This window comes from Bubalus kerabau, chromosome 4, assembly GCF_029407905.1.
Source record: "Bubalus kerabau isolate K-KA32 ecotype Philippines breed swamp buffalo chromosome 4, PCC_UOA_SB_1v2, whole genome shotgun sequence".
Classification (NCBI taxonomy): Eukaryota; Metazoa; Chordata; class Mammalia; order Artiodactyla; family Bovidae; genus Bubalus; species Bubalus kerabau.
The window spans coordinates 148,660,941-148,679,419 of NC_073627.1; the positions used below are offsets into that span (position 1 = coordinate 148,660,941).

At 40.3% G+C, this 18,479-nt stretch overlaps 1 protein-coding gene across 4 annotated transcripts in view; it reads left to right on the plus strand.

Annotated features, from left to right (window-relative positions):
• The window catches only part of AOPEP (aminopeptidase O (putative)), a 423,521-nt gene that overhangs the window by 82,181 nt on the left and 322,861 nt on the right, over nucleotides 1-18,479 (plus strand). For all 4 annotated transcript variants that reach the window (XM_055578991.1, XM_055578990.1, XM_055578989.1 and 1 more), the window contains one exon: nucleotides 26-192. In XM_055578991.1, coding sequence (XP_055434966.1) covers nucleotides 26-192 — 167 coding nt within the window. The remainder of the gene's footprint in view (nucleotides 1-25; nucleotides 193-18,479) is intronic.

An 18,479-nucleotide genomic window follows, 5' to 3' on the forward strand; every position in this document is an offset into this window, starting at 1 on the left:
TTGTTTCTTTGTCTTTCTTCTGCAGGCCATGTGTTTATACTGTGGGATCTCCCATAAACAACAGGGCCCTTTTTCCATGCCAGGAGCCACCCGTTGCCATGTCAACATGGCAGGCTACAGTTCGAGCAGCTGCATCCTTTGTTGTTTTAATGAGCGGGGAGAATTCTGCAAAGCCAACACAGCTTCAGGAAGGTACTGTACATGTGTTCTGTGCTTCTTTATGTATTGCACACATGTTGGACCCAGGAACCCAATACACAGGGTTTTTCTCAGCTTTAAAAGAGCTCCTTTATTAGCTGGGTTGGACTGAACATGATATAAAACATCCTGCCAGAGAAAATACCAGGGGATGGGGAAGGACACTTGGGAGCCAGTGCATGGCATGTGGGGCTCTTCAATGCCAGAGTTATCAATTCTTAGATTATTAAGGCAGTTCCTTTCACCTGATGGTTTGTGGACCATAAGTGGGTGGTCTTGGTTGAAGACTTTCTGGACAGGCAAGTATGTCGTGGAAACACCATTACACTTGAGTTGTTTGTGTTTTGGTCATGGAGCCTGTGCAGGGTTATTTATAATGCTGAGCAATAGTTCTCCTGTTGGCTGCCCACTGGAGTTGTCCTGGTATTGCTCTGTTCTTACTCTATTGGGCCATGAAATTTTGAGTCAAAGGTGTATAAGAAAGATGGAAGGCAGGTACTAACACATCATCAAGGTTTTCTCTGTGAATTTCCTACTTATTGCAGTAATTGACACTTTCAGTTGAGATCTGGAGCTTGTTGATGCCAGGTGAATTTTTTGTAATTGTAATATTTCTTCATCTAAATATGGTGTCTCCTTCCACCATTTATTATAGAAACTTTAAAATTTACAAAAAGTAAAAGTAATAAAGTGAAAGAGGAGAGTGAAAAAGTTGGCTTAAACCTCAACATTCAGAAAACTAAGATCATGGCATCTGGTTCCATCACTTTATGGGAAATAGATGCGGAAACAGTGGAAACAGTGTCAGACTTTATTTTGGGGGCTCCAAAATCACTGCAGATGGTGATTGCAGCCATGAAATTAAAAGACGCTTACTCCTTGGAAGGAAAGTTATGACCAACCTAGATAGCATATTCAAAAGCAGAGATATTACTTTGCCAACAAACATCCTTCTAGTCAAGGCTATGGTTTTTCCAGTAGTCATGTATGGATGTGAGAGTTGGACTGTGAAGAAAGCTGAGTGTCGAAGAATTGATGCTTTTGAAGTGTGGTGTTGAAGAAGACTCTTGAGAGTCCCATGGATGACAAGGAGATCCGACCAGTCCATCCTAAAGGAGATCAGTCCTGGGTGTTCATTGGAAGGACTGATGCTAAAGCTGAGACTCCAGTACTTTGGCCACCTCATGCAAAGAGTTGACTCATTGGAAAAGACCCTGATGCTGGGAGGGATTGGGGGCAGGAGGAGAAGGGGATGACAGAGGATGAGATGGCTGGATGGTATCACTGACTCGATGGACGTGGGTTTGGGTGAACTCTGGGAGTTGGTGATGGACAGGGAGGCCTGGCATGCTGCGATTCATGGGGTCGCAAAGATTCGGACACGACTGAGCAACTGAACTGAACTGAAAAGTAATAAAATTAATTTTAAAGAGAATGTTTGCTAACATTTTGTAGTATTTCCTTCTGGTATTTAAAATCTATGTATATAGTATATATTGTCATTTCAAAATTGCCAGCAGAGCATATAGCAGTTTTCACTTACAGTATATCTTGTATGTCTTTCCAGACATTAGGTATTTTTAAAATTAATGATTTTAATGTCTGCATAATATTTTATGAGTATATTAGATTTTATTACATTTCCATATTACAGACAGTTGTATTGTTTCCAAGGTTTTTTCACATTAAATAAAGTCACATTAAATTTCTGAGGAGATAGTTTGTATAAACTTAGAATTATTGAGTCAAAAGTTTTGAACCTGTTGAAGGCTGTTGGTACTTATCTTAAGTTGTTTTTCAGAAAGGTTGTGACACTTTGCATACCCATCAGCAGTTATGAAGGCCCCCCATCCTTGGAGTTTCACCCATCTGATAGGCAAGAGAAGGTTTCTTTTTAATTTGGATTACTTTGATTATCAATGAGCTTTCGTATGTCCTTAGCCGTTTTCATTTCCTATCTGTTAATTTCCTTTGCCCATTTGTATATTGAGATGTTAGTGATGTTTCCAAAAGTTTGTTTTGTCTTGTAGTTTGATTGGATCTTTGAAAAATAAAGTTATTGGGGCTTCCTGGTTAGTGACCACATGGAGACATGAGGAGAATGGTACCCCTGGAGAGGGCATGGAAGTTCCATGCTCTTTCTCACATACCTTGCCCTGTGCCATTTTCCATCCAGCTGTTCCTGAGTTGACTGTCCACTGGTCATCAAACCCAGCAGACAAGTGCACAGGTCTGTTTCTTCAGGTCTTCATTTCGTTATGGAGGCTCTCGTGTTACATAAAACTTCTATTACATAAATCTGTAATCTGTTCTCCCATTCAAAAAAAATAAAATGAGATAGAGATATAATCTCCTATACTTGTGTATTTTTCTCAATTTTTGTATACTTTTTAATTTTATAGAGTATTTCTGATCTATACGACATTTTAATTTTTACATAGTCAGATATGTCAGGTTTCTCTTGGGAAGTCTTTCTTTACTCAAGATTCACCTGTTTTATTCTAATATTTTAATCTAACTTTAATTTATTTTTTAGTAACTTCACTCTATAATCTGTTTGTAGTTTAATCTGGTCACTGTTGTGAAATAAGGACTGCTGTTGTTTAGTCACTAACTTATGTCTGACTCTTTGCAATCCCAGGGACTGTAGCCCTTTCTGTCCATTATTATGCCCACCTTTGCTTGAAATGTTCCCTTGGTATCTCTAATTTTCCTGAAGAGATCTCTAGTCTTTCCCATTCGATTGTTTTCCTCTATTTCTTTGCATTGATCACTGAGAAAGGCTTATCTCTCCTTGCTATTCGTTGGAACTCTGCATTCAAATAGAACTATCTTTCCTTTTCTCCTTTGTCTTTCACTTCTCTTCTTTTCACAGCTATTTGTAAGACTTCCTCAGACAACCATTTTGACTTTTTGCATTTCTTTTTCTTGGGGATGGTCTTGATCACTGCCTCCTGTACAATGTCATGAACCTCCGTCTACAGTTCTTCAGGCACTCTTTCTATCAGATCTAATTCGTTGAATCTATTTGCCACTTCCACTGTATAATCGTAAGGGATTTGATTTAGGTCATATCTGAATGGTCTCAACAGATAACAATTTTCAACAAAATGTGGAAAATTCTTAAAGAGATGGGAATAACAGACCAGCTGATCTGCTTCTTGAGAAATCTGTATGCAGGTCAGGAAGCAACAGTTGGAACTGGACAAGGAACAATAGACTGGTTCCAAATAGGGAAAGGAGTATGTCAAGGCTGTATATTGTCACCCTGCTTATTTAACATGTATGTAGAGTACATCATGAGAAACACTGGACTGGATGAAACACAAGCTGGAATCAAGATTGCTGGGAGAAATATCAATAACTTCAGATATGCAGATGACACCACCTTTATGGCAGAAAGCAAAGAAGAACTAAAGAACCTCTTGATGAAAGTGAAAGAGTAGAGTGAAAGAGTTGGCTTAAAACGCAACATTCAGAAAACTAAGATCATGGCATCTGGTCCCATCACTTCATGGCAAATAGATGGGGAAATGATGGAAACAGTGACAGACTTTATTTTGGGGGGCTCCAAAATCACTGCAGATGCTGACTGTAGCCATGAAATTAAAAGACACTTGCTCCTTGGAAGAAAAGCTATGACCAACCTAGACAGCATATTAAAAAGCAGAGACATTACTTTGCCAACAAAGGCCCATCTACTTAAAGCTATGGTTTTTCCAGTAGTCATGTATGGATGTGAGAGTTGGACTATATAAAGAAAGCTGAGAGCCAAAGAATTGATGCTTTTGAAGTGTGGTGTTGGAGAAGACTCTTGAGAATCCCTTGGACAGCAAGGAGATCCAACCAGTCCATCCTAAAGGAAATCTGTACTGAATATTCATTGGAAGGACTGATGCTGAAGCAGAAACTCCAATACTTTGGCCATGTGATGGGAAGAACTGACTCATTTGAAAAGATCCTGATGCTGGAAAAGATTGAAGGTGGGAGCAGGGGATGACAGAGAGTGAGATGGTTGGATGGCATCACCAACTCAATGGACATGAGTTTGAGTATATTCTGGGAGTTGGTGATGGACAGGGAGACCTGGAATGCTGCAGTCCATGGGATCGCAAAGAATCGGACATGAATGAATGACTGAACTGAACGGAACTGAACTGGACTGTAGCCCACCAGGCTCCTCTGTCCATGGAATTCTCCAGGCAAGAATCCTGGAGTGAGTTGCTATTTCCTTCTCCAGAAACAAGGACTAAACATTTTTATTTTCAAATATAAAACCAGTTATCCAAGATCACTTAATGAATCTTTTCTGATTGTGATGTCTTCTTCATCATAAATTAGATTTACACATGTAACAAAGTTTTCAATGAATGTTTACTTTATTCTCAAAGTCAAAACAAAACAAATTATACATCTAAAAATTTAATTTAAAAAAATAAGTCATATTTACATGGTTCATTTACAAATAAGCAAAGGATAAAAAAAAATTTTATGATGTCTTCTTTTTACTCCTAATTCTCAACTACCCAATAACCCTTCCCCAAGGCAACAAGGTCACCAGCTTCCTTTATATAGTATATTTTTTCCTCTTTTGTTGCACAAAACATAACATGCTGTACACATTTTTGTGTAATGATCCGCCCTTTAGAATAACCTGTTCTTATAGACAATTTCCAGAGAAGACAATGGCAAGCCCCTCCAGTACTCTTGCCTAGAAAATCCCATGGACGGAGGAGACTGGTAGGCTACAGTCCATGGGGTTGCAAAGAGTCGGACATGACTGAGCGCCTTCGCTTTTACTTTTCACTTTCCTGCATTGGAGAAGGAAATGGCAACCCACTCCAGTGTTCTTGCCTGGAGAATCCCAGGGACGGGGAAGCCTGGTGGGCTGCCGTCTATGGGGTCTCACAGAGTCGGACACGACTGAAGCGACTTAGCAGCAGCAGCAGCAGCATAGACAATTTCATATCTGACCATAAAGAGCTTCCTCATTATTTTTAGTACTATAGAGTGTTCCATAAATGGATGTTCACAATTCAGTTAAGCAAAAGCTCTTGACTTTATTCTATATTATATAAGGAATTTAATGGTCATTTCTGGTTTAGGAAGATCCCTTGGAGAAGGGATTGGCTACCCACTCTGATATTTTTACCTGGAGACGTCCATGGACAGAGGAGCCAGGCAGGCTACAGTCCATGGGTTCACAGAGGTGGACATGATTGAGCAACTAACACTTTTCACTTACTTCTATCAATTTCCCTCACCCACATTCTCTGGTTTTAATTAATATAATTTGGAATTTTAGGCTCATATTATCTATATATTTTGTTTTTATTTTAAATCTTCTCAAGGAATTATAATGACTATTGTACATTTTTATCCAGTTTCAAATTATATTTGCAGTAAGTATTCAGACTTTCTTTACACTTGATCTTTTAAGTTTGATTCATCTCTTAGTCAACTGGGAAATGGCTATAGTATTTTTTTTCCCCAGAATGGTGGCTATTGGTATATTTTATGATTCAGACAATTGTACTCATTTTGCATGCTAGTAAGGTTATGCTCAAAATCCTTCATGTTCGGCTTCAACAGTACATGAACTGAGAACTTCCAGATGTACAAGCTAGATTTAGAAAATGCAGAGGAACTAGAGATCAAATTCCCAACATCTGTTGGCTCATAGAGACAGCAAGTAAATACCAGAAAAACATCTACTTCTGTTTCACTGACTATGCTAAAGCCTTTGACTGTGTGGGTCACAGCAAACTGGAAAATTCTTAAAGAGATGGGAATGCCAGACCACCTTACCTGTCCAAGAAACCTGTATGCAGGTCAAGAAGCAATAGTTAGAACCAGACATGGAGCAATGGACTGGTTCCAAACTGGGAAAGGAGTACGTCAAGACTATATATTGTCACCCTGCTTATCTAATTTATATGCAGAGTACATCATGCGAAATGCCAGGCTGGATGAATCACAGGCTGGAATCAAGATTTCGGGGAGAAATATCAAGAACCTCAGATAGGCAGGTGATACCACTCTAATAGCAGAAAGTGAAAAGAAACTAAAGAGCCTCTTGATGAGGGTGCAAGAAGAGAGTGGGAAAGCTGGCTTAAAACTCAGCATTCAAAAAACTAAGATCATGACATCTGGTCCCATCACTTCATGGCAAATAGAAGGGGAAAAAGTGGAGGCAGTAACAGATTTTTTTATCTTCAGTTCCAAAAACACAAAATCAGTCACTGTGGATGGTGAATGCAACCATGAAGTTAAAGATGTTTGCTGTTTGCAAGGAAAGCTATGAAAAACTTAGATAGTGTATTAAAAAACAAAGACATCACTTTACTGGCAAAGGTCCATATAGTCAAAGCTATGGTTTTTCCAGTAGTCATGTGTGGATGTGAGAATTGGACCATAAAGAAGGCTGAGCCCTGAAGAATTCATGCTTTTGAATTGTGCTGGAGAAGACTTTTGAGATTCCCCTGGACAGCAAGAAGATCAAACCCGTCAATCCTAAAGGAAATCAACCCAAATATTCATTGAAAGAACTGATGCTGAAGCTGAATCTCCAATACTTTGGCCACCTGATGCGAAGAGCCAACTCATCAGAAAAGACTCTCATGCTGGGAAAGACTGAAGGCAAAGGGAGAAGAGAGTGGCAGAGGATGAGGTAGTTGGGTAGTATCACCAGCTCAATGGACATGAATTTGAGCAAACTCCATGAGATAGTGAAGGACATGGAAGACTGGCATGCTGCAGTCCATGGGGTCACAAAGAGCTGGACACAACTTAGTGACTGACCAACAACAAATGTATTTAATCAGCACCCCTATGAAGATATGGAACATTTCCATTACCTAGAAATCCCCTTGTGCCTTTCCCATCCCTACTTGAGTGATTCCTCCCTAACCCCACTCCAGTCAACCACTGATCTTATCTCCATGTCTATAAATTAGTTTTGGCTCTCCTAAATATTCTTGTAAATTGAGTCATTCATGTGTACTCTTTTGCGTCTGGCTTCTTTCACTTGACATGGTTGTGAAACAGACCCACATTGTTGTGAGTATCAATAGTTACTCTTTTTAAAAAGTTGATGAGTAATAATCCATTGTATGAGTAAACTAGTTTGTTTATCCACTCACCTGTTAGTGGACATTTGAATTTGTCATGTACATTATGAAAAGTATTCTGTGACTATTTCTGTGTAAGTCTTTTTGTGGACAAAGGTTTTAATTTCTCATGGGTAAATACCTAAGTGTGGAATTGCTGGATCATATAAATGTATTTTAACTTTGCATCTGGCAAACTATTTCCAAGTGATTCAGTTATTTTGTATTCCACCAGCAGTTTATGAGAGTCCAATAGCTGTGCATCTTTGCATACACTGGATGTTGTCAGTCCCTTTAATTTTAGCTCTAAACTGGGGTGAAATACTGTCTTATGGTTTTAGTTTGCATTACTCTGATAACTAATAATGGTGAGCAACTTTCATGCAATTATTGTATATGCCTTTAAAAAGTGTCTCTTCCAAGTCATTTTGTTGTTTTTTGTTAGATTATGAGAATTTATAACTTTATATATTTGATATTCTAGCCTTTAGTCAGATATGTGTCACAAGTATATTCTCCTAGACCGTATGGTTTGCCTTTTCATTTTTGATTTACCCTTTATACCACTGATTTTCCATAAAGACATTTTATTCTTTAGTAATTCCGTTATAGATTGTTACTATAATAATCTTTGCAGCTCTTCCTTAAGCTTTTTTTGGTTACTTTGTTGTCTTTTGATCTCACTCTGTTGTACTGTTTGAGCTAGCTGTCTTCTCACAGCTTTTTCTTTCAGTTCTGTCAGTTTATTGCTACCAGCCCGTCTCTCTCCACACTCATGCACAAGTGCTCAATCATGTAACCCCATGGACTGCAGCCCGCCAGGCTCCTCTGTCCATGGACATTTCCAGGCAAGAATACTGGAGTGGATTGCCAGTTCCTTCTTCAGGCTTCTCATGGCTTTTTATCTTTTTTCGTAGAATTTATATCTTCATATCATAATGGGATGCCAATATTCCAAACTTGTTTTCCTTCCAGTAGTAAATTCATTTCTGAAGTATGTTCTTCTTCTGAGTCCTTAGAACAATATTTACTTTAACCTTTATTGGGCAGTATTTTTGCCCCATCATGCTCTTGGGTGCATCATGCTCTTGGGTGCACCTCTCTGGGGTGTTTCAACAGACAGGATAAGGTCTGTGGATTTCCCTTACCTCCATTCACTGTCCACTTCTGTGCTACCTGAAATCCCCTTGCCTTTCAACAGATGACAGGTTAGTTATGCACACAGCCCCTCTTGTGAATTGTCTAGTGAAGTTCTTTGGGACTTACACAGCATCTTTTTTTTACCCTCCCTGCTTGTTTCCCTGGCTTGCTAAATTGATTGAGTAAATTCACCACTGTACAGAGGTCTCAAGAGGGCATCGATACCTGGGCTCCTCCAGCCTCCATTTCTGGCTTACTTGTGATGATGACTGACTACATTTCCCAAGATGCAATGCTGGGAGTTGCATCTCCCAACTCCCACCTCAACAAGCCTACATACTTTCTCATTCCATGATTGGGCCTTTGCAATTCAGATGTAAAAGCTGTGTTTGGCACTGTTTCTCAAATTTGAGCATTATTTTACTTTTCAGAGGGAAAAAATTCTCCTGATTCACCAGGGTTTACTTAAGTTATTTGTATTAGAATAATATTTTAAAAGCTATAAATGTAAGCTTGTAACTCTTATACATCTGTCATGTCAAAATAAAATATAAATTAAATACAGACCCAACTATTAAATCAATAAAATTCAAATGAACAACTTCAATTTAATGTAAAGATTATTATTTTGCTGAAATGGAAATGTTCCCTACAACATGTGTGTGGTGCTGACAGCTCTGTGAAGGTTCTTTTGAGGTCGTTGTTTCTGTTCTACCCTGAGCCATGTGGTAATCTTCTTCTCCACCACTTTTCTTCCATATGCTATAAAGCTTTTGCTTACACAGCATGCTCTGATGTCATTTAGCCTTTACCCACCAAAAGCATCATTCTTATGTTCTGTTCTCATTATCACTCAGTAATTAAAGCAGTGCTACATGTCTGTGTGGAATCATATACACTACTGCAGATGTGAACTCTGAAATTGTTTGGCAGGACTCCTTTCTATCTGGATAATCCAGCCCACTAGCCAGATCCAGCCTACTGCCTGTTTTTATAAATAAAGTTTTATTGGAATACAGCCATTGTCTATGGCTGCTTTGGTGCTGCAATCAGTATCGGTATCAGTTCAGTCGCTCAGTCGTGTCCGACTCTTGATGACCCCATGAACTGCAGCAGGCCAGGCCTCCCTGTCGATCGCCAACTCCCAGAGTTTACCCAAGCTCATGTCCATTGAGTTGGTGATGTCACCTGACCACCTCATCCTCTGTTGTCCCCTTCTCCTCCTGCCTTCAATCTTTCCCAGCATCAGGGTCTTTTCAAATTAGTCAGCTGTTTGCATCAGGTGGCCAAAATATTGGAGTTTCAGCTTCAACATCAGTCTTTCCATTGAACACCCAGGACTGATCTCCTTTAGGATGGACTGGTTGGATGTCCTTGCAGTCCAAGGGACTCTCAAGAGTCTTCTCCAACACCACAGTTCAAAAGTATCAATTCTTCGGCGCTCAGCTTTCTTTATAGTACAACTCTCACATCCATACATGACTACTGGAAAAACCATAGTCTTGACCAGATGGACCTTTGTTGACAAAGTAATGTCTCTGCTTTTTAATATGCTGTCTAGGTTGGTGATAACTTTCCTTCCAAGAAGTAAGCTTCTTTTAATTCCATGGCTGCAGTCACCATCTGCAGTGATTTTGGAGCCCAAAAAATAAAGTCAGCCACTGTTTCCACTGTTTCCCCGTCTATTTGCCATTAAGTGATGGGACCGGATGCCATGATCTTAGTTTTCTGAATGTTGAGCTTTAAGCCAACTTTTTCACTCTCCTCTTTCACTTTCATCAAGAGGCTTTTTAGTTCCTCTTCACTTTCTGCCATAAGGGTGGTGTCATCTGCATATCTGAGGTTATTGATATTTAAGGCAATGGCATCCCACTCCAGTACTCTTGCCTGGAAAATCCCATGGACGGAGGAGCCTGGTAGGCTGCAGTACATGGGGTCGCTAAGAGTCGGACACGACTGAGCGACTTCACTTTCACTTTTCACTTTCATGCATTGGAGAAGGAAATGGCAACCCACTTCAGTATTCTTGCCTGGAGAATCCCAGGGACAGAGGAGCCTAGTGGGCTGCCGTCTATGGGGTCGCACAGAGTCCGACACGAATGAAGCGACTTAGCAGCAGTAGCAGCAGCAGCAGCAATCTTGATTCCAGCTTGTGCTTCATCCAGCCTGGCATTTCACATGATGTAGTCTGCATATAAGTTAAATAAGCAGGGTGACAATATACAGCCTTGATGTACTCCTTTTCCTATTTGGAACCAGTCTGTTGTTCCATGTCCAGTTCTAACTGTTGCTTCCTGACCTGCATACAAATTTCTCAAGAGGCAGATCAGGTGGTCTGGTATTCCCATCTCTTGAAGAATTTTCCACAGTTTATTGTGATCCACACAGTCAAAGGCTTTGGCATAGTCGATAAAGCAGAAATAGATGTTTTTCTGGAACTCTCTTGTTTTTTCAATGATCCAGCGAATGTTGGCAATTTCATCTCTGGTTCCTCTGCCTTTTCTCAAACCAGCTTGAACATCTGGAAGTTCATGGTTCACATATTGCTGAAGCCTGGCTTGGAGAATTTTGAGCATTACAGGGCCTATATAGTCTAAAATATTTACTAACTAGCCCTTTACAGAAAAAAGTCTTCTGACCCTTTCAATATCTATTTGAAGGTTATTATCAAAAATTAAAGCAAGAGTTGACTTTTAACATTTTCATAGAAAATGTTAAATACCACCAATAATATATCTGTGGATTTTTTTTTTTTTTCAGAATTACTAATCAGGGCATAGTTATAATAAAGTAAATGCTAATTGGGATTTGCTTATGTACAACTTACACCTTATGTGATACCTCAGAGTAGACTTTTCCGGTTCAAACTGAGGGAGGATTTAGCTAGACCAGAAGAAAGAACTTTCTGCATCATACTGCATGCCTCGTGCAGCCCAGCAGCTGGGGTTTATCAGAGGACAGCCAGGCAAGTACAGTCACAACACCCTCTGCCCCAAATGGCTGTTCTGAGGATGGAATAATATCTCCAAATGTGTCTGTACTCCTTGGAGAAAAAGGATATGTGGACACAAGATGCTATTACTTCCTTTCCAAGTCATGTTTTCTAGATTGGTGGATTGGTCTCATAGGACCTCCACTCGGTTGTGCACAATGCCCTTTAAAACAATGAGCTATCCTTGAAAACATGAGCGGCAAAACCCAACCCGCAAGTCACAGTTTCCATCACAGCAACACGTCAACCTGATTAGTACATTTGCCAGGCATCAGCTGATTTCCCGAAAGAAGCAAAGCACCTGGGAGCAGCACAGTGTAATGAGGCGGATAACAGTGCCCAAAATGATAACAACCCTTGGGCAGGGGACGGAAATCAGATGACGGACCTCTGAGTTCTTAGTACATGGGGGAAATCGTTCCTCCTGGCTGTTTTAAAGAAGAAGGCTGATGGTTTAGATGGTAGTGTGATGACTGTCATAAGAATTTTAGTAGCTGAGAAGTCACTATCCTTTTTCTCAAGAAGGCTAAGTTAAAACCATAGATTTAGTTTGACTCATTTGGCTCCTTTATTGTATAACTTGCTCAGCATAATGTCATTTGGGCAGACAGAAATGTTAGCCTGTGTATTATTGTCAGCCTGCATTCCCTGCCGAAATGTAGCTAAACAATTAAGCTCAGAGACCCAATGCCTAGCACAGTGTTTTGTATGTAACAGGTACTCAATACCTATTTGTTGAATAAACGTGTTCTCTGTAATCAGACAGATGTAATAGGTTCATGGAAGAAGCATTCAAAATCACTATTGATAGTAACAAAAATGATTTCAGAGTCATTCCTTTAGTTTTGCTTCTGATTGAAGTTTATAACTTTTCCCCAGGTTCAGTATATTTTAAAAGGGGGAAAAAAATGGTGTAGTACATTCTAATTTCCTCCTGCTTGGTAATTTTGTTGTTGTTAATTTAATTTTGTTTTATTTTTGCAGGGTCTACTTCCTAGGAAATTAAAAAAAAAAAACACACTCCAGTTATATTTTTCATGGGAAGCCATAAGTAAAGGAATAAGACTAACTGAAACTTCTTCCAACTGTAAGAGAAAAAGCATATGAACAAGTGAAAGATGTTTAAAAAAAAAACTATATGTACCCTCGCTTAAGATCTGATTTCATTTTTCTGTGCAAAAGTAGGAGACTGTAGACATTACTTCATCCTGGGCAAAATGCTGCTTTCTGGTGTGCCCAATAGACCAGCTCCCTGACATTCTCTCTCTTGATTTTGTGTGGGAAATTCCAGGGAAAAGCCAAGATTTCAGGGTCCAGACCCCCACCCCCCACCCCCCACGCCATGTGCCATTGAAAACTAACTTTTCTTTCTTTTTGATGGCTCAAAATGAGCAATACTACTATTTAGACTGCTCCCACAGTATGAGACCAAGAATTACGTATGAGGAAATGGTGAATTAAAAGACATTTAGAAATGGTTATGATTAAGTGTTTTCACAAAGAGAGAATGCAAAGTAGAGAGAGCTCCTTGTTTCTCGAACCAAGGAAACTTTCTTCTGGGCTCGTATGCGTATGTGTGTTTCAAGGGGTAGGAGTACAGAGTGAACACATCTTTTCTCTTTAGAAAGCTGCTGCTGATTGAGGACTGTGTTCTGCTCTGTTACATCCCCCATAAGGTCCCACATAATGCCCTGCACTTTCTAAACATCAGTTCATTCTTTTGTTTGTGACTTGCTTTTTGACTAGTTCTTGCTTGCCCTCCTAGTATTGCACTTACCATATTTGACACACAGGGAAGCCATCGTGCTTTCTTTTAGATAATCATGATTCCAGCAGGCCAGTGTCTTGTTGCTATGATTTTTTGTCTTATGCTTGACATTCATGAATTTTCTCATGTCAGTAAAGTACTAAAGCACACTCGTGACCCTCTGGCACAGAATGATTTGGTGACCAGTTTGCCCATCCACCTTGTATTTATTTATTTATGATTTTTTTAAATTTTATTTTATTTTTAAACTTTACATAATTGTATTAGTTTTGCCAAATATCAAAATGAATCCACTACAGGTATACATGTGTTCCCCACTCTGAACCCTCCTCTCTCCTCCCTCCCCAAACCATCCCTCTGGGTCGTCCCACCTTGTATTTAAGTTTAAGGAGAACTAGGTTATCCACACCGGAGAAGGCAATGGCACCCCACTCCAGTACTCTTGCCTGGAGAATCCCATGGACGGAGGAGCCTGGTGGGCTGCAGTCCATGGGGTCGCACAGAGTCGGACACGACTGAGCAACTTAGCAGCAGCAGCAGCAGCAGGTTATCCACACAGGTCAGAGTGCGGGTGACACTTGGCATGACAAGCCTGGTGAAACGTATTCCTTTAGGTATTCCATTAGCCACGAGGGAAAACCTCAGAACCAGTGGCGGTGCTTGCGTTCTGGGTTCAGTAGGTGGCGCTCTTCTACCTGGTTCACGGGAATGATCTTGAAGGTCATTCTCTCCTGGGTCTCCTGTGCCATAGGCGGTACCATGTTGCCAGGAAAGGAAACCTGAAGCCTTGCCGGGTGGCATCAGTGCCTGAGAAGCGGGTGGCATGATCTGGCGTATGGCCCTGGTCAGGCAGTGCTGGTTGCATACCAGCCCAGGGCGTCTTACTGTCTCCTTTGTTCTGGTGCCAGGTCCCGCCCTTGAGCAACAGCGGAAAAGAACTAACGAAAGACAGTCACGCCATGGGTATTCAGGAGGGTGGCACTAGCTCATAAAACCAGAACGTGTAGACTCAGCATCTCAAAAGTAGTGAAAGGAAAAAAAAGCTGGGGTTTGCCGAAAGCCTCCAGAGAAAGAAGCCAAAAGAGGAAGAGCAACCAAAACTGGGAGCTTTGCCTACTTTGTTGTGTATCTATTATATTTATTATAGTAAATATATAAAAATATGTAATAGGAACTTTAAATGTAGTGTATCTATGTATACTTATAAGTTCATACTCGTATATTATGTGTTCCTATACATACCATCAAGCATTTTAAACTTGTAATACAAAGAACTGACACGTGGAGTAGTTCCGGCAGGAACTTCTGAAATTAAGAATAGTGGGTAGGGAAAGAAACAAGCTTGAGGTAGGAAAGAAGCAGGCGCTACAGAAGAATTGAGTAAAGAAATATGATATGTAAATAAAGCATGTATCAATTTGATGTTTCCAAATGCTTCATGCTGTTTGTCTAACTTAAAGTGGAAAAGTTTAAAAGATAAAGGAAAAGCTTTTAATAGGGAGAATTTAAGTGCCTGTTTTAATTTTCAATGAAACGATAGCTCTTTAAGAACAAGTAATTTGGTGAATGCATAACTCTGCAAACATAAATCATCAGCTTTTGCCTCTGTGGAAGCAGAGGGTTTGTGTGTGGTGTAGCTGTGGCTTTGGTGTGTATTAAGTGACTATATCCAGGACTCCTAAGAATAGTACACTGATGTTCCATAGATTTTGTATTTAATTTACAATTAGTAGGCATGATTGATGTGTAGAAATAACTAAAGTATCTTGATTTTTTTTCCTGAATTTGTTTTCTTTTTGTAAGGACAATTTCTTCAAATAATTAGCAAAGTATTTCACAGGTTTAGCGTTAAAAAGTTCTCTCTCCTCCTATGAACGAAATACTCCATCATGTTCTTCCTTTTTTCCTCCCCACTTTTCTTACCCTAAAAGAATCTTCAAAACCATTCATAGGACAGTTTTTTAGAATAGTATATGAAGGAAATAATTGAGGTAATTTCCAGTTATAAGTATAATTTTCAAAGCTTACAATTTGAAAAATTACCCATCTCAAATTATCATAAGAAAGTCATCTTTAAGGAAAATTTCAGTCCTGAATTGAAGATGAAACTGTTTACTTGTATCTCGTAGCTGCTGCTAGCACAATTCTGAGAACAGTATCTGATATATCTGGCTTACTAGTGAGACAATTAAAGGATAAGGATTTTAAATGGCATAGCAGCTTGCAAGAACTTTTCGAGAAGGCCCAGGAGGGGGGTGGGCTGGGTGGCTGCTCAAGCCTGCACAGTTAGGGTGCACCACTTCCTCTGGGCTCCTTCGTATGGGCCCCCTCCCTGGGCGTCTTACTGATGAATCCCGTCCTGGCCGTGAAATCATCCAGTGGTGTGATGGGCTTCTGGCCTCTGCAGAGGAAAAACTCTGGGTGAATTCAAGTACAGCATGTTCTTTTTGTTTTGCAGCTGGTGTAGTGAGGGAGACTAGGGCAAGTGGATTGAATCAAAAAGGAAAATGAAGGCATTCACTGTCTGTTTCATCGAGGATGGCTCATTTCAAGTAAACACCATTTAAATAGTCTCCAAATGGCCCATTCTATATGAAGTCATACAGGATGCCCCCTTTGGGCTGTCATTCTCCTTTAAATGGATCGCTTTGTGTGCACAGTGTTTTAATGCCATTCAACCTTAAACCCCATCTGTGGGCCTCATCAGGCCACAGGCTTCAGTGCACATGTGGCAGCCATACCTTCGACATTCTTAGTCTCTGCCGCCAGAAAGTCAGCCCAAGCAAAGGGGGAGGCAGCTGTTAAGACGACAGCAGTTAACATTTCTTCAGCACTTACTATGCACCAGTTACTATGCCTAGAGATTTCTGTATGTGAGATACAGACTATGATTATTCCTTTGTTACAGATGAGGAAACTGACGCATGGAGATATTAAGCAATATGCCCAAACTGGTAAGTATGGATCGGAGAATTGAACCTTTGCAATCAGATTCCAGAGCTAGAACTCAGTCTGTGGACATTTTTAAGGGAAATAAACTCTTGTCAATTCTCTTTCCAAGGTAGGCTTATCCAAAACAATAGATAATCCAGAAATTATTTCTCTTTGTCTTTGGAATGCATGCTCTGCTTTCTGGAGCAGTATTCCCCTTGTTATTTGCATTTTTTTTTTTCTTTGCAGTATGGTTTGAAAGTGAGGTCAGGTATTTCCCAAGCAGCTACCTCCCCATGGCAGTGGGTGGTCGTCATGCAAGACTGGACTCAGTGGAATAATCCATGAGCAGACAACCCAAGAGACAGTTTTCTACCAAATGAGGTTACTAGACCTGCCCTCATAGTAATGAACTAGTGAGAGCCTCCCCCTGAACCCCACTGAAGCATTCTGTTGTCGCAGCACCAGCTCCAGATTTACTCAGGGTTGTGCAAAAAGCCCATGATTGGACCTTTGGGAAGCTTCTGAGAAGAGTCCAACTAGGGTCTTTTTGAGAAGAGGGTTCCTGGCCAGTTCTTATGTGGCCCAGACTAGTTATCTGCCCCTGTTTGATGGTAGCTTGGTAGCCTAGAAAACTTTTTTGCTTTAAAAGCCTGAAATGTAAAACAGTTTCTTCCATTTGAGCTCCACTAAGTAGAGGAAACTAAAAATAATAATAATAACAAGCTTTGAGGTCTGCATAGGAGACAGTCATCTTGAACATTTAAAATATGGGTTTGGGGGATGTTCCCAACACATTTCCCCCTCAAGTCCTTTTCTTTCTGTTATTTAACTTCCCAGAAGACTGTGGAGAGACCATGCTAGACCGAAAACACTGTCACTGGACTGACTCAGGCTCTGTTATCACTTTCTCTACCTCACTCCCAAACTCTAGGTCATCTTAAGGTTTCTGACTTTTTAAAACTGCCAATCTCATTCCAGCCCTCTGCCACACCCCTCTGTGGCTTCCTGTGCCCTCCCGACATCACCGTGAAGGTACAGACATCCTCATGAAGATGCTGGGACGTGATGAGATTGGGCACTCTGGATTCTCCATGACCCTCTGCAGGCATCTAACAGATACTCTTACTCCATCAGCAGTGTTCTCTCTGAAAGCAGTTTCAGTTTCTGCTATTTCCATGTCTCATCTTGTCCATGTACTAAATGGATGGTACAGGAACCAGAAGGACAGCAAAAAAACCAATTGAAAAGTTCCATGCAGAACATAGGGAGAAAGCCTATTGTGTATAGTATTCATTCTTTCCCCTGGAGGCTTCATTGAGATATAATTGACATGTAACATTATGTAAGTTTAAGATGGTCAATGTGATGGTTTGATATACGTATATATTGTGAAATGATGATTAAATAAGGTCATATGGTTATATAGTGTGTGTATGTGTGGTGAGGACTTTTAAGATTTACTCTCTTATGCAATTTTCAGATGTACAGTATTATTAACTATAGTCACCATGCGGTACCTCACATCCTCAGAACTTACTTATAACTAGAGGCTTGCACCCCTTGAGCACCTTCAGCCTTTCTCTCTCCCAACTCTCCTCCAACCCACCACCACTGCTGCTGCTGCTACTAAGTCGCTTCAGTCGTGTCCGACTCTGTGTGACCCCATGGACGGCAGCCCGCCAGGCTCCGCCATCCCTGGGATTCTCCAGACAAGAACACCGGAGTGGGTTGCCATTTCCTTCTCCAATGCATGAAAGTGAAAGGTGAAAGTGAAGTCGCTCAGTTGTGTCCGACTCTTATCGACCCCATGGACTACAGCCTACCAGGCTCCTCCGTCCATGGGATTTTCCAAGCAAGAGTACTGGAGTGGGGTGCCATTGCCTTCTCCGCCACCACAAGCAGCCACCAATCTACTTTCTACTTCTATTAATATTTTTTTTCTGTTAGATTCTACACATAAGTGAGATCATACAGTATTTGTCTTTTCCTGACTTATTTTACTTAGCTTAATGCAATCAAGGTATATCCATGTTGTTGCAAATGGCAGGATTTTTTTTTTTTTCTGAATGAATAATATTCTGCGTGTGTGTGTGTCTGTGTGTGTGTGTCTGTGTATCACATTTTCTCTATCCATGTATCTACCATTTGGGGCTTAGGTTGTTTCCCTATCTTGGCTATTGGCTATTCTGAATAATTCTATAATGAATATGAGGTGCAGATATCTTTGAGAGAGTGATTTCATTTCCTTCAGGTATATACCCAGAGGTGACATTGCTGGATCATGAGGAATTCTATCTTTAAAAGAAAATTAAAAAAAAAAAATTAAAAAAAAATTTTT